This window comes from Ochlerotatus camptorhynchus, unplaced genomic scaffold (assembly GCF_037179485.1).
Source record: "Ochlerotatus camptorhynchus isolate MF236.1 unplaced genomic scaffold, CSIRO-AGI_Acam_v1.1 ptg000284l, whole genome shotgun sequence".
Lineage (NCBI taxonomy): Eukaryota > Metazoa > Arthropoda > Insecta > Diptera > Culicidae > Ochlerotatus > Ochlerotatus camptorhynchus.
The window spans coordinates 4,812,309-4,829,193 of NW_027040773.1; the positions used below are offsets into that span (position 1 = coordinate 4,812,309).

General features: G+C 37.3%; 1 protein-coding gene across 1 annotated transcript in view; it reads right to left on the reverse strand.

The window, feature by feature from the left end:
* LOC135706560 (lachesin-like) overlaps positions 1 to 16,885 on the reverse strand; it is a 269,244-nt gene that overhangs the window by 104,002 nt on the left and 148,357 nt on the right. The window contains exon 2 of the mRNA XM_065228210.1: positions 5,798 to 5,904. Within this exon, the coding sequence (XP_065084282.1) occupies positions 5,798 to 5,904 (107 nt within the window). The remainder of the gene's footprint in view (positions 1 to 5,797; positions 5,905 to 16,885) is intronic.

The following is a 16,885-nucleotide window of genomic DNA, read 5'->3' on the forward strand; positions in this document are numbered from 1 at the left end:
GAAGTAAGATGCTTTCATTGTCCATATCAGAAATAAAGTCAACATTGCGTTGGTTAAAGTCCCCATATATATGTACTTTTACTTCAGGGGGTAAACTAGACAAAATTTCTTCCGCTTTTCCAAAAAACTTATCATACGTGTCCTTATGAGCATTGTTCGGAGGAAAGTATACCGAAGCAAAGACATGAGTTTCATCTGCTACTCGCGCTTTTACCCATACATGTTCAAATTCTTTAAATTAAGTAGCCATATTGATTTCTGAATTCAATTTGGTTGAAATAGCTATTAATACTCCACCTCCCGATTTTTTTCCAGACCATTGAAAATTGCGGTCGTCTCTATAAACGTTATAATTGTTACCAAAAACTTCTTCACTTCTCACACTATCATCCCAACTTGTTTCATTAGCCATTATGACAGAGTAAGTAGAACTTAATATATTTTTGTTAATTTCATTCATTTTACCGGCGCTTCTCATGCGGTAAACATTTTGGCAATATACCAAATTTTGTGTACTGCTCTGAAGATTAGGTGAAGAAGTTGATGGTAACCTGGCATTCATAAAACTATTATCAAAATTATTTACCCCTGATCCATGTTCCGAATTTGTTTCGTTCTGCAAAGTGTCGTGATCTTCGTTATTTTCTTCCTCTATGGAGCGTGTCAGTTTTGTAGAAAAAACGAGTGCCTCTTTTTGATGTAGAGAAGTCGTCAAGTCCTGGATAATGTCGGGGTCTGCCGGATCATTGTCTTCCTCCAAGGGGTGCGTCAATTTCGTACAAAACACGAATTCCTGCATACACACGCCTCGCATGATGCAGTTGCAGCCATCCCGTTATGCAAGTGCGCTGTAACGGTACGTGGGTAAACATCGCACGCCGGGTAGGGGCAAAACTTGCGTGTTGGTATCCAGTTGTTTTTCAAAGGCCTTATGCTGATCAATTAGCAATCTAAGATCAAATTACAACGTGACGAGCACTTGGCAAGAACTGCAGCACGGTAGCACGTAAGATTGCACATCAATCTTTTTGTCCCTTTTCCGTAGAGAACCACGTTGAACTGAGACTCCCACGCAGGAGGCATGAAATGAGCGCGCACACCCGATGCAGCTCCACAATTCCGTATCGACGGTAGTTTCCAGTGAACAAATTTCGCAGCTCATTTTGTCAAAAATAACACACAAGAATAATAAACGAAGAGCACGCCAAAAAAAAAATAATGTGCTATACCACGAAAACGCACGTGGCTACGAGCAAATTGAAAACGCGTCCGCACTGAATGACAACTAATAACTAATAACTGGACGACCCCTTACGTTTAAAGCTGCCTATTTGCCATTCCAATGCGTAGGCCAGCAAAAAAAATTTATCAAGGATGACCTTCAGAAAAATACCCGTCATAGGTCTAAATTCATCATTATTGGTGATTTTAATCCTAAACACCGCTAATTCCAATGGTAATATTCTGTTTGATGATTGTTCTGCAGGTTATTACACTATTCAATATCCAAACAGTCCAATATGCTTTTCTTCAGCACGAAATCCCTCAACTTTTGATTTAGTCTTAACTGATTCATGTCAACTTTGTATCCAATTGGTTACCCATGCTGACTTCGGTTCTGATCACCTTCCAGTAACTTTTGAAATATCCCAAGAAATAATTTGAAATCCCAACAGCTCTACTTTCAATTACCATAGAGCTGATTGGGAGCAATATCGAACATTTATGGAATATAACTTCGATCCAAACATTCCTTTGCAAACCAAAGATGAAATTAATTATGCTTTTGAATCTCTGACTACTTCTATAGTTGAAGCAAGAGCTGCCTCAGTACCAAAATGCGAGGTTAAATTCGATTCAATTATAATAGACGACGATCTTCAGCTCTTGATCCGTCTTAAAAATGTCCGTAGGAGACAATATCAAAGAACATGCGATCCTGCCATGAAAGTTATCTGGCGGGATTTGCAAAAACAAATTAAAAAGCGATTCTCTCCCCTGAGGAATAAGACTTTTGAAAATATTGTTTCTAAAATAGACCCGAGTTCCAAACCCTTTTGGAAACTCACAAAATTTTTGAAAAAAGCCTCAAAAGCCTATTCCAGCGTTTAAAGAAGGTGGTAAAATTTTGATCACAAATTTGGAAAAAGCTCTGAAACTTGCTAAGCAATTCGAGAGTTTCCATAATTTCAGTTTGGGTCTTACTAGTCCTATTGAGAATCAGGTTGCTCGGGATTATCTGAATATTTTCTCTCGGGAAAATATTTTTGATGATTCCTGTGGGACTGATTTGGACGAAGTAAAATCTATAACTAAGAATATGAAAGCTCCAGGTGATGATGGAATTTTCTATATCCTCATCAAAAAACTCCCAGAGAGTACCTTGTCTTTCTTGGTAAAATTATTTAACAGATGTTTCCATTTGGCATACTTTCCTGATAAATGGAAAATGCAAAAGTTGTTCCAATTTTGAAGCCGTATAAAATCCAGCTGAAGCTTCTTGCTACCGTCCAACAAGTTTGCTTTCTTCAATAAGTAAACTTTTTGAAAAGATAATTTTAAATAGAATGATGCTTCACATCAATACGAACTCAATTTTTGCAGATGAGCAGTTTGGATTTCGCCATGGGCATTCAACTACTCATCAACTCTTAAGAGTTACCAATTTAATTCGTTCAAACAAATCTGAAGGCCACTCAACTGGAGTTAGACATAGAAAAAGCATTCGACAGTGTTTGGCATGAAGGTTTGATTGCTAAATTGAAAAAGTTTAATTTTCTACTTTACATTATGAAATTCGTTCAAAATTATTTAACTGACAGAACTCTGCAGGTAAATTATCAAAATTCCAAATCTGATCGACTATCTGTTAGAGCAGGAGTTCCTCAGGGTAGCATTCTTGGGCCTATATTGTATAACATTTTCACTTCGGACCTCCCTGATTTGCCTCAGGGTTGCCACAACTCTTTGTTCGCTGATGACACAGGCATTTCCGCTTAAGGAAGAAATCTTCGTGTTATTTGCAGCAGACTTCCGAAAAGTTTAGAAATTTTCACTTCTTATTTACTAAAATGGAAGATTTCTCCCAACACTTCCAAAACTCAACTTATAATATTTCCACATAAGCCTAGAGCTTCCTTTTGAAACCTAGTGGTAGTCACATAGTCACTATAGACGAAGTTCCAATTTCCTGGTCAAACCAAGTGAAATATCTTGGATTAGTACTTGACCAAAAATTAACTTAGACCGGCCATGCTTTACGCTGCGCCAATATGGTCTAGCTGTTGCACTACCAGGAAAAAAGCACTTCAAAGGATACAGAACAAAGTTCTGTAAATGATTTTGAAGTTGCCTCTCTGGTACAGTACTACCGAGGTAGGGTAGAGAACTACTTCAGCCTAATCGCCCATTTTGGGCCTATCGAGCAGAAAACTTCAAATAAATCCATGATTTCAGAGTTAACAAGTCAATTATGTGTTTTGTACGATACTTTAGTTAATAAACTATGAAACGAAGTCAATGAGAACGCGTGGTATGAAGGTTTGCACTCATTATTCCCAAAAACAAAAGAAGCGCTCCGACCGAATCAATTTTTATCTTCATCCGATAGGCCGAAGTGGCGTTTCAATGGCGTTTCAATGCGTTAGGCCGAGTTTAGAATCCGTAGGCCGAGTTTGGCGTCAAGAAGCAGTGTTAGACTTTTGACAATATCTCAACGACTGGTTTATCTTTTTCAAATCTTACGGTATGTACGGAAAGGTAAATAAATTTGGAAACCATCAATAATAATAACATTCCGTGCTAAATCGCGCTAGATTTAGAAAGATTAAGTGCGGGTTGCGCTTAATAGGCCGAAAATGGGGTAGTTAACCCTACATAGAATTTCGAATGTTGGGACTTTGGAACAAATGTCCAACAAAATAATTAATAATTTCAGGCAAAAATCGTTGCAATCCTCAATTGAAATGATTAATTCCCTTTATACTTAGATAAGATTTAGTTTTAGTTTTTAGTGCTAAGATTTCAATTATTATACTGACATGCAGGTTTGAAAAACCTGTTTTAAATACTGAATTGCCAAGGCATGAACAATGTAAAACACTTAGATATATATCATAACAATAAAGGCTGGTAATATACTGTATTAAATGGAGAACCTAGGTTAAAATGATTTGTTTATTTATTTTGAATTTGGAACAAATAATGAGTAGGAAAAAAAACTAATTTAACACGCTACGGAATCCATATTTGACATAAAAGATGAGACGTAAACAAACATGTCATGTAATATTAAGTGCTCTGAGCAGGGCTGGTAAATGTCATTTTCAATGAAAGATCTCGCACGATATTTACAGAGATGCTTCTGTCACTATCATTGGATGAGAAAACGATGATAGAGATTTTCTTCAAAATCCCATCGAATTTTTTGTCATGATAGAACGTGACAATGTAGTGATCATCGTAATTACTAGCTCATTTAATGCTATTAAAGTTACTTGTACCGAGGAAATCTTAATAATACATTCACTCTACCGATTACATACCGTGGTTTGTTTAAATTCATCTAAATCAGTTAGAAATGTTGATGTCAAAACCGCATAAGAATTATTCTCATGAATGCTTGATAATTGAAAATGACAATAAAGCTAATGATAGGTAGTTTCGTCTCGTGATAGTGAGAGGACCTATTTTCTCATCGTCACATGACGGCCGTGATGTTTACCAGCTCTGGCTCTGAGACTGAAAAGTTCGTTGCTCGACGAAGAGTACGTTTGATTGAGCTATATTTCGCGTCTGTTATGACTCAAATTTATGTCAAAATTGAAGCTCGTGTATGTCAGTCTCAGAGCACCTAAATTTACATGATTTTTTTTTCTGTGTGTGTGTCTGTGTGTGAAGATAACCTTTTTGGTGATTTAATTTATGAAAAATAGTTATTTCTAAGTGTGTAGTTGTATACTATTTATTAAGTGGTTGTTAAAACAATCAGGTCAGGAGAAGGTTCCATTTTTAACAACCAGAACCTTTCATGAAAAAAACGGTCTTTGGCGAATTTGTAGCTGATTATTTTTTCTTAAAGTTCAGGTATCTGGAATTTTATTACAGTAACGTAGGGAAAAGATAAAAACACATGAATTAGGATGTTCCCATATGGTCTGGTACGGGGTGCCTTTTCTGACTTATTAAGGCATGTAATTAAGGACCAATCTCCTATTTTGCACTGTAATTCAAGTCGAAAACGAAAATGAAAAAAAAAAACTTTCGGACTCTACAAAGCACTGACACAATCACACCCGCAAGGACTGTACAAAAACAATGACGGCAGCTGCGTCTTCAATACGTTTGCGACCATCGGTTCCATGATAAGGGTTTCTTTCTTTTGTTTCCCCTTCGGAAAGATTCTTGGTATAATTTCCCAAGCTCTTGCGATTTTTTCCTCGCTATTTTTGCGACTTGCAGCGTTTCCACCCATTCTAATTTCAACTGCAAATAGCCATAAGAAATAAATTATCTGCGACAAGATCGAACTTAATTCGATGGGGCTGCTAAGAGGAAAGGGCGAATCCAAGCCGGACAAGTGCAGTGTCGGAAGCAACGAATCTCCAAAAGAAAGCAAATGAATTGGACATTTGCAGATATCCCTTCTCTTCCGCCCAATGTCCATTGCTGTACGATTGCTGTGCTGCTCTGAACGATAATGTCACTTTTGGAGGGTTCTACTGTTTCTTGAAACAGGTTTAAATTTATTGCATTGTATTCTGAAAATCGATCAGAGTCGAGTTGAGAGTAATCTCACCTTGTAGGAGCCCAGATTTTTCACCGAACACGCCAGTTTAACATTCCTTCCTGCTGGGACTGTAATGTTCTCTATGATGTCTGTGAATTCAGGATCTTCCAAAACCGCTGCAATAGAATGAGAACAGAAAAAAGGAGTAAATTAAATCATGTACAATCAGAATTCAATTTTTCACGTGGGGAACATCTCGTAAGAAAATCAAACCTTTCCCTGAAATATTATCATATTCTACCCTTTTTCCCAACGTTCTCGGCGAGCGGGTACCTCATTCATCATGAATTCAATGAAGTTTGTCTGTCTTTTTCATTAAACGTGAAATAACAGATATTGACAGAAGTGAAACAACCGTACAATGGAGTTTATGTTCTGTTGCTTTCCCTTCATTCTTCGTTTACCCGGAACGCGTGTTTTCCCGCATCTCGATCTCGACGACGACGACGGGTGAAAGCTGGAAGCACCACCACAACGCTCACGTACTCTACGCGACTGACAATCAAGCCAACATCACTCGCGCCGTCTGCTAGAGGTGGTTTCTTACTGGGACGAGAATGGAAACAAGGGGGAGTTGTGAAAACGGCAAGGAAGAGTTGCAGATCCGAAAAGCCAAGATCCGTTAAGCCAAATTATCTTTCATTACCTTCGAACGAAAAGGAAGTGGAGTGAAGGAAAATTCACTCTCCCTCCGGGGTTTTCCTTTCCATCCAAGCGGCGATGGTTCACGCGCGGATTTGTAGTATTAGTTGGCCTTCTAGGTTCACCTTTAGGCTTTCGGATCGGAGCACATCCAGCGGGGGAGGGTAATGCAGTGCAGCAGCAGTGCCCACCGAAATGATTGTTAGTAGGTATTTTCATTTCGATCGGGATGATTCATGCCAGTCACGTTGTATATATTTTTTTTAATTCAGCTCATACATAGCTCTTCTTTTCATTTCGAACAGGCAGACAGATGCTTCTCGGAGCATTTTGAATCACGAGCTAGGGCCGGTTGATGGAGCAGGGCGAGGGGGAGAAGGAAAACGACAAGGAATACTTTCCCGAGGAAGATTATTTTTCCGGATTGTGAATGGGAGCAGCAGAGTAAGCAACCGACCAAAGTCCATAGAAATGTGATGAACTTAAATTGCTAGCTGGTGGTGGTGAACAATTGCAACCGTGAAACGAGGGAAAGAGAATCTGCAACGAGAAACTTTTCCTGAGTTATTAAAATGCATTGGGAAAGAATCGAAGTTGAGTAATATAGTTCTATCAAATTTGGAGGGTAAATCTGATTGAACTCATTGAATCGATCCTCATACCCGTTTCTAGGAGAAATGAGAATATGACGAGTATTCAGAGTAATTTTTTCTTTATAACATTTGAATAATTTAGAAAAACACACAGAAAAGGTAATCTATAATTATCAGAGGCTCAGTATTACTGGTGACTTCGAAAAATGCTACTGGAGTCTCTGCAGGTCAACAAATCTATCAAAGCATTGTGGAAGACTGACTATCTAGCAAATTGTAAGGTGTGGATTGGATTCCAGAAGGCAATAGAATGTAGCATAATTTTTTAAGCTGTAGTGGAGTTGTATGTAGAACGTAGTCTTGGCTCGTTGCAGTGGTTCGGTAAACCAAAGGGCTGGTAGCGAGTCATTTTTTAGGTACTTGGTAACATTTTTCAAGCCAGTCACTAAAAAGTCTCCTTTTTTAAGGCCAAGTCACTAAAGTCCCTTTCATTTTTTTCCTTTGATTTGTTTTCCTTCGATCTTGTTTTTTCCATACTGAGTACTGTTGGTACTGCTACCGACGCCAGGAAGGCAGCTCTTACACCTGGAGCCTACCGTGCCGATTCAAATTTCGGACACTTAAACTCGAATTTCGGACACTTTTAAAAGTTGATTATCTCGGTCCAATATGATCCACATGTCTTGTAAATTTTAAATTTTTTTGACTAGTGCCCTCCACGATCATCTAACATTATTACTTTGTTTCTAACTGGATGTAATATTTAATTAAAAATGAAAATGTCCGAAATTTGAATCGTCCGAAATTTGAATCGGAACGGTACCTATCGACCCATCAACGTTTTTACTTCCCTTCCGATGGAAGGCGTGATCAAAGATTTTATGCCTCAGAACATCCCGGCGGCGCCGACTGAGATTCAACCCAGGCCTATTGGGATGAGAGGCAATCACGCTTACCACTACACCACCGGCACCACTAAGTTCTTGTAATCAGTTGCTATTTTCAACTTTGTTTTAGCATAAACCCATTTCAAGATTGATCATGCTTTGCTTTGTGACGTTTAATCGTATATCTCTATCTACAGGTTGTCTACTCATTTATCTAAATAAAATTACCGGAATTTTCCAGGTTTTTCAAGAAATTTAACGGATAAATTCCAGGCTTATAAAAAGAAATATTATAAATGCGTTAAAAATACGCTTATTTCTTTGGTAGATCACAAACAACTGCAATTAACCCAAACCTTTTTAAGGCATGGCAATCAGTTTTAAAGAAACAGCTTTAGAATCAAATCCATTGAATGTTGAAGCTCAACAGTTACTCAATTTGGACGATTGTAAAACCTTTGGAGAAGTTTTGAGGAATGAGAGAGAATTACAGTGAAGCTCCATAAACAAACTGCGGGAATAAAAGGGAAGTTAACACGCTGAACATATGGGAAACTTACTGGAAGCCTTCAGAACCTCAAAGCGGTTCTTTCATCTTCCAAACATTTCCAGGAAATTCCTAGAATTTAAGAGAACTTCACAGATGTCAAGCGTACTTGAGAAAAATATAAAACATAAGGGGTATTGTGCAAATATTTAAGAAGTTCTAACCACCTCAGAGAAGCTAGATCTAGAGATCTTTGGGGAATTTAAGATCTTAAGAGTAGTTTCCATAACTTTAGTCCAGAGTTTTTGAGCAGTTTAAAGATCTATAATGGTAAATTTAGAAAAATTCAAGTTAGTTCCAGGATGTGGTGAAAACAAAATTGAGAACCCTTAAGATGTTCCGATAATTTCAGGGAAGTACAGAGACCTTCAGAGAATTTATAAAAAACTTCAGAAATATTTCAAAAACTTCACACAAGTCCAAAGATTTTCAGGGAAACTTAAAGGTGTTACGGAAATTCCATTTATTTCCGAGCAGAACCGAGTTATTCACTAGAATCAGAACTAGAACTAGACAGATCAGAGGATCAAAGGGCAATTCAAATAATTTCAAGGAAATTGTAGAAACCTTGAAAAAGTTTCGAGAAACCCGGGGAATTTCAGGAAACGTCAGCACAGCTCTGAGAGAATTTCTGGAACGTGATAAAAATTATGTGACCATCTGAAAAATGTGAGGGTGTTATATCATGGAGATTTCAAGAACTTAACAAAATGCGAAAATTTAGCTAAGTTGATAAGAGAACATCAACAAAGCTCCATTAATAAAAAAAATACCAGAATTTGTAGCAAGCAGCGATATCTTCAAGAAATAAGATATAAAACAGCGCTGCTTTCCTGACTCTGCTCATTACCACTTCGGACGGCGTAGCACTAGGTCCTGCAGCAAGCAGGACCAAGTCAGCGGCTAAAAGTGGACCACAGCGTGACCATGACCACCACAATGAGGAATGAGACTTGGAAAATTATGCATGTAAAACCTCTCCCCCTCTTAACAACAACCCTTCCCCCCTTAAAACAACCTCTCCACCCCCCTTCCCAAGCAACACAGAAAACATCTCAATTCTTTTATTTTTTTTATTTAAGTTGCCCAGAAATCCTTTAAATGGTACAGAAAATACATCTTGATACGACTAAGTTTCAACATTGATGCTTCATTTACTTCAGGTCACAATAATGAAACTCAACTGTTTCAATGTACTGCTTGGATGACCTGTCAAATCATGCCTCAAATGGGAGGAGCAAACATGTTACACTCAAATTGATATGAAGTTATATGCTACGTGATATTGTATGAAACACTTGAGCAACAAATCTAGCTTGTGTTGTGTTTGTTGAATGAGAGTTCCATAAAACATTATGTTCCTTAAAACTTTGGTGCGACAGAGTGTGAACTATATGTTTTTTGTACCTATTGAGCAACTGTTTCACGATGTTACTAAAAAGTTGACGAACCAAGATGTGTTGAAGAACCTATTTGCAATCTTGTTCCAATTAAGCGCATGAATCTATAAGTTTTCAAACTTCGTTTTGCAACCAACTGAACCAAGTTGTCACTGTAAAGGTTTGTTGTAACCATCTAGTATCTACCATGGCTAAAATATGTCTTGTCACTTTGATGTTGTATACTATTTTTGGACAACATTGCTAACATCTGCATAGGAAATAGAAGACCACGATGAGGACGATAGGATTACGGATGGCGGGGGACGATTGTAACTAAAGACGATGCCAACAGCGGCTGGCGTGGCCGTAGTCTCTCAACCGACCGGGTGTTCTAAAGGGCTAAATAGAACGGTGAGAAGCCTGAGGTGACGATGGATTGGTTGTTGCGTGAGCTGGGGGCAGAACATATGTTAATACCGCCGAACGGAGATGTTGAGGATCCGTTAGAGACGGAGCTCATATTTGCCGGAACTGCTGGCGAACTGGAAACGGCACCAAATAGCCGGTGGATTGCCAGAACTAGTGGCTCAAAATGCCAAAACCTGATGGCTGCTGACGGAGGAGCTGCACCGATGTCGCTATCACTCGATGTCACATTGCTACTGACAAGTGACGTTTAAAGCACGCACATACTCAACAAATTCTATGATTGTTCAAACTACGCATTTGCTGCTTATTTTTAACATAACTGAAACATGGATACCATCGATAATACGTAATGGTGCAGTTATGTTGACAAATCGTTGCGGTGTTGTTGCAGTTCAATATGAATCCTTTTTTTAATATCCACTCATATGCAACGTAAAAAATACTTGATGTAAACTTTTCATGATGTCTTGACAAATAGCTACATCATTCTTCTTTCCTTTATTTAACGTCGGTCTCTGTTCCGCAATCTAGTGCCAATCACCGACGGACATCGATTGCCATCCATTGACGGCAATCGAATGTGCAGGAAGGCAGCTTCCACTCATGCGTAGGATATCGCACCCATTCACAATACACATGGGCCGGGACCAACGGCTTTACTTCCCTTCCGAAGGAAGACGTGACCAGAGATTTTTATGCCTCAGAAAAATCCCACCGACTTCGGCTGGGATTGAACCCAGACCCATTGGGGTGAGAAAGCAGTCACGCTTACCACTACACCACCGGCGCCGGCTAGCTACATCATTGTAACGTACTATTTAACATGTTTGCAACAGTTCAGTGAGCTGGATTATATCTGGATGAACCGTACACTACCGGCCGAAACTATGTTGCTATAATGGAGAATGTTCACAAATATTTCAAACATTAAAAAATTAAATCAATTCAGAATCTTACACTTGTTAATGGTTATGAGAGGGCGTTTTGATTTGTTATCGGTGCAGGACATTAAAGAACTATATTAAATACTCCATTCTGGTTGACTCTATTTTCTTATGGTGTAATGTTGTTCAGGCTTTGATTTGAATTTTGTCAAAATTTCGATAAAAATCTTTGCTTTATAATTATAAGCTATTTTTTTAAAGATCAGTGAATGATGACTTGATGATTATGAAAAGAAGTCTTACGGTTTGCGTAATTGACGTAGTGAAATCGCTTTAATTATCGCGCAATAAACTGGGAGTTTGAGTCGTTAGGGTTTCAAGTAAGAACTCTAAGCATTGAAATATCGATCTCATTCACTAATTATTGAATAGTAATAATCGATCATAATGACCAAGAGCAAGGATTTATGTATTGACCAGAATTGGATGATACGCAGCAGCTAGCTGGTATATTTATTTGGAGTTGAACTTTTGTTTCTTGTTTCCGGGAGTCATACGAGTTCCACTACTTATCTCCAACGACCGCCTTCGGAACCTGTAACCGCTCAAGTTTTCTTATTTTTATTTAGAGAATATTGACGGCTAAATACATTTTTTTTTCAGACATCATCGCACGAAGATGAACTCAAAAGCCGCAGAAAATCAACCTTTCGGTTTGGTTGGGAGTCCAACTTTCTTCGATGAGATTGAAAGCGTATTGTTACATGCTAATTTTCTATGAAATCTTTGGAAAAAAAATGTGATTTTCTTGGATTATTTATATTATTTCCAACATTAGGAATCGTCCACAAATTTAGTAACGGAATAGGGGGAGAGGGGGGTTGACATTTTCATCCATACAATTTATTAGGTGAAAAACATAATTTTATCATCAGCGATTTAATGCCAAAACACCTCCAAATACATTAAATGCGCAAATGCATGTAAAAATTTACCCGAATCGATATCTAACGATTTTCTGAAAATTTTAAAATCTTAGAAAGATTCCGGGGGAAGGGTTGCAAACTGCAAACTTTACAGAGTCTTACAAGGACGGGAGAGATCATTCAAAAACCCTTACACAATTTGTGGATGGCTTCCTCTTGGAAAAATTAAAACGTACCGAAAAAAACATCGGACAGGTGAACTTTTGTTTGATTTTCAAACCACCAATGTCAAAAAATTATACTATTATAGTTCATAATATTTTCAGAATTAAAAGTTTTTTTTTTAAATACTGCAATGCTCATCAAAACTTAAGGGGTTTGCGATTCTATTTCAATGGATAGATAAAAATGTTCTGTTCAAAAATGATGAAATTATGAAAGTTTTTGCATTTTTCAGTAATAGACAGTGGGGGTTTACGAGTTAAAGTCGTTAATTTCAATTGGTTTACAGACTTCTTTAATTTGTTTTTAATTCATTAATTTATCTGCTTATTGATTGATTGTTTTTTTTTTAATTGATAAAAATGTATAACATTTATTTTATATAAAAAAATATATTTAAGTTTAAATAGATGCATAAAATACTTCTTCAAATTAGTTTTTGCATTCAATAAACTTTCTGTCAGCTAAAAGTATTCTGTGATTATATTAATTAATAGGATCTATCGGTACTGCATTAAAAACGCTTATTTGGTTTGAAAACGCTGATCACTTATTAGGCTTTGATTGTTACTTGTAAAGTATTTATTTTAAATTAACTATGCTGATTAGAATTTAGGTTTTCGGCTACGGGTCAGACACTTCATGAAATAGGGGTCTGGTAGGTGGTAGTTGCCCACTGATGTGACGGGGTGTGGCATCTACCAGCTTGTCAGAATATCTTATCGGTAATTGGCTGCCTTGCCTGGGTACATTATTTACAGTGACCACTGACCATCCCAATTATTATTACTTTTTTTAAACATAATTTTGAGTTTTAAGAACTCATCATCATGCTAATTTCATTCGGTTAGAATGAAACCAAAAAATAATCACATTCGCAAACACAACCGCACATACAAATAAATATGATTGTACTGAACATGTTGACCCGCAATGTAAACAATTAGAATGCTGTTGATAAGACTGGCAGCCATATGTAATCCACCAGAAAAAAAAAAACATAATAAACTTATTTTTCAATTTATTCATGTTTCACATCCTATTAACATAAAAACATGTAATACTTATTACAGCTATAATGTTTTCCAATAGTTTGAATATAAATATATATTTTTAGAGACCGATTTTTTATTTCAACTTACTTTTAAGCTGCAAATTTGTGGCATCAATTTTTAAGTTTTTGAAGGCGTACATATTTAATCGAAGCAAAATTTGTAATTTCACCATAAACTAGATGCGTTTGAAAAAACGCACTAGTTATCAATATTTTAGAATAATTAATTTCATACTTTTATTCAAATGAATTTTTCTACGATGACAATCTCTGGTTTTGCAGTCTATATAAAAACAGCAGTATGCTTTTTCCGCATCACCTCACAAAAATATCCAATACATTTACGTGGTTAACTTGAATGTTATTTACATGTATTCGAAAACATCACAGCACTGTTTTAAAAATTTCAGTGAAACATTGCTGTTAAGTCAGTTAAAAATTCATTTACAACTTGTGTCATTCAAATATCATGTTACATGCAACTTATTTGCGACACCTTATGCCACAAACATAAGTTGCAAAGAGACGCTACCTTCTGCGCTTTTTAAGGTACAATGAAGTTTTATACGCGGTGCGTTGTCCATAATTTAGACCGTCTATTAGTCACACTAAGGTTGTTGTTACTCGCTGAGAAACAAATGGTGTTGCTTGGGCAGGCCATCATGCCAGACATTGTCGAACGCTTTTTCAACGTCCAACAACGCCATGGCAGATGTTTTCGAAACAGACTTGTTCCGTCTGAGAATGTTTGTTACTCGAGTCAGCTGGTGGACGGTCGAACGACCTTTCCGAAAACCAAACTGTTCCTCAAGTAACAAGTTGTTTTCATCGGCAGATGTTAGGAGCCGGTGGTACAGTGCTCTTTCGAACAGCTTTTATAACCCTAAGAGAAAGCTGATTGGTCGATAACTTAAAGGAGAGGACGGATCCTTCCCAGGCTTCCGGATGGGTATGACTTTAGCTGACTTCCAACACGAGGGGAAGGAGCCAAGTCTGAGTCACTGATTAAAAATCAGTGCCAGATGGTTGTAGAATCTGGAATTCAAGTGTTTGAGTTCCAGATTCAGGATGATGTCGAAACCTGGGGCCTTCATGTTTTTAGATGATTTGATATAGGCCAACAGTTCGTCAGCCGTAATCTCGGATTTCTCTGGAAAAATTTTAGGAATCTGAAGAAGATTGGTTGCATTTTCAGCAACCTAAGATTCATGAGGGCTGACGATGTTTGATACTGTAAAACATATCTGGTACCTCAATATATGCAATTAGATTAACATCCTAAGTCCATCCTTTTTTTTCATATTTTGCACAAAAGAAACGTTCTGCCCCACCCCATTCATAATAATAAGTATAATAGTCAAAACGCATGACAAACATCAATTTTGCGTAGTTCTACGTCATACTGCGGTCGTGCCTAGGACACAACCCTTTATTTTTTTCAGTAAAATTGGATTCCTTAGCAACAAAATTAAGGAATGACACCGATAATTACCATACATCAGAACCCTAGTGTTAACCACCTCAAACTAGGGAACAACGAATAGAAGATTAGGAATCACATAGACGAAGACTAACTGTTTCGGCCAGGATGCGGCCCTACATTGAGTTTTTACGGTGTGATGGAAATCGGCAAGGCGAAGACTTTTCCAGAGTATAATTAAAACACTGCAATTATTTACCACTTAACTCACTGTTTTATTGCCTCTGAGAGGCATCCTGCATACTCGGACAAGAAACGAATAATTTACATTTACAAAAATGAGTCCATGAATATTAAAACTGAACAATAAAACTCACTCACAATAATTATTTACAACTAAAAACAACCATACAAAATGAAAACGTATACTCAATGGTATATCGTATACTCAATGTATGGTGAATTAACTGACGTTTTTATGAAAACTTCCTCAAAAATCATTTTTTGTTAGAAAAAATGTTCAAAATTTTATTTTTGCAGTATAATTTGTTGTAAAAAGTTATAGATATAATCAAAACACGCATTTTACTAGAAGACATTAGGTTGTTATAATGAACCTATCAAAAGTTATTCAATATTTTAACACAAAAATAGGTCATTTTCGACGCAAAATATCTGGATAACGGGCAAATACGGGCAAGCCAAACCATCTTCATTCAAAAAGTATGCCTTTGAACTACAAAATACAAGTGGTTTCATTAGGTTCTGAAAGGTTCTACGCTTGGCATGTTAGAAATACATTTGCCATACCATAAACAACATCCGACCTCTACAACACGTCTCTCATTCAAACAACACTGTATAGCTTTTCCGGCTTCACATCATGATCCTAGCAAGCCATGATAAAAACAACTTTCTAGAACAAATCATACAGCTAAAATAAAATTTTGAACATTTTTTCTAACAAAAAATGATTTTTGAGAGAGTTTTCATAAAAACGTCAGTTAACTCATCATACATTGAGTATGCGATATTAAAATCTTCAGCAAAGTTGCTAGTATTTGCATTATCTACAACTTTGATGAAAATGCCAACCACTTTTGAGCATGTTTACTAAATTTGAATTTTCTATTGCCCTTCTAGGATAGATCCTAATTTTACTTACTTCAAAACAAAGCTTACAAAGTATCTAACAACTTCTCTGAAGGCACACCCTTCCAAAATGACGTTTACATACCCAAAATAAAAAATGCACGTTTTCGGTAGGTTTGAACCACTGTGCGATGGTGCGATCCAACACTAACTAACTCATTTTTTCCTTGTATGAAGATCATCCTCGATGGAAAAAGCCGAGTCTTGTCACTATCAACAAGGCATAAAAAGTTACAAGCACTAAGATGTGTTCCTTGGATTACTGAAAAATCCTGTTCCCCTAGTTTGACGTAGTCAGGACTAGGAATTGGTGGTAGATCTTACCCGTAACGTGCCTCGAAATGGAGATCTACCCACGTTACGGGGCTTGCTGGGTCCTTGGAACCGTGGTGGATTTCAACCATTTCTCCTGCTAGTTATTATGGACATTCGGAGATGACGGTAGATTTGTCATTGAAGTTTGAAGAAGTGGTTCGAAGTACTCAAAACAGCATTTTACTCGGATGCCACAAATTGTTGCAGCTTTCTCGCCTTTGTCGGAAGTTGGACATAATGCTCGTCATACTACTGGCAAGGCAACTAAAGTAAACAGTCAATTGACCCGTGTTAAAAGACTTATTTTTGAAAAATGCAACACAATCATATCAACCCAAACCTCCGATCAACAAGGCCACCGGTAGCCTAGTTAATAAAAATATCAGAATGGAAATAACAACAACAATGCCATAAGTTTCAAATCCTCTCCCACGCTGACAATCGTATTCATGACTTTTGCTTACAACGGGTTATATGTAGAAAAGTGACATTTCGAGGCGACAAAGCACTAAACTGTAAAAGTTTTTTACCCGTTGAAAGTTTATGTTTATTGAAGAACAAAATGTTTTCGAGCAAGGGCGGGCATAAACTTTGCCCGCCATCGTTCCTCGTCGAATTTGGTAGGGAAACCTTTTAGATATGCA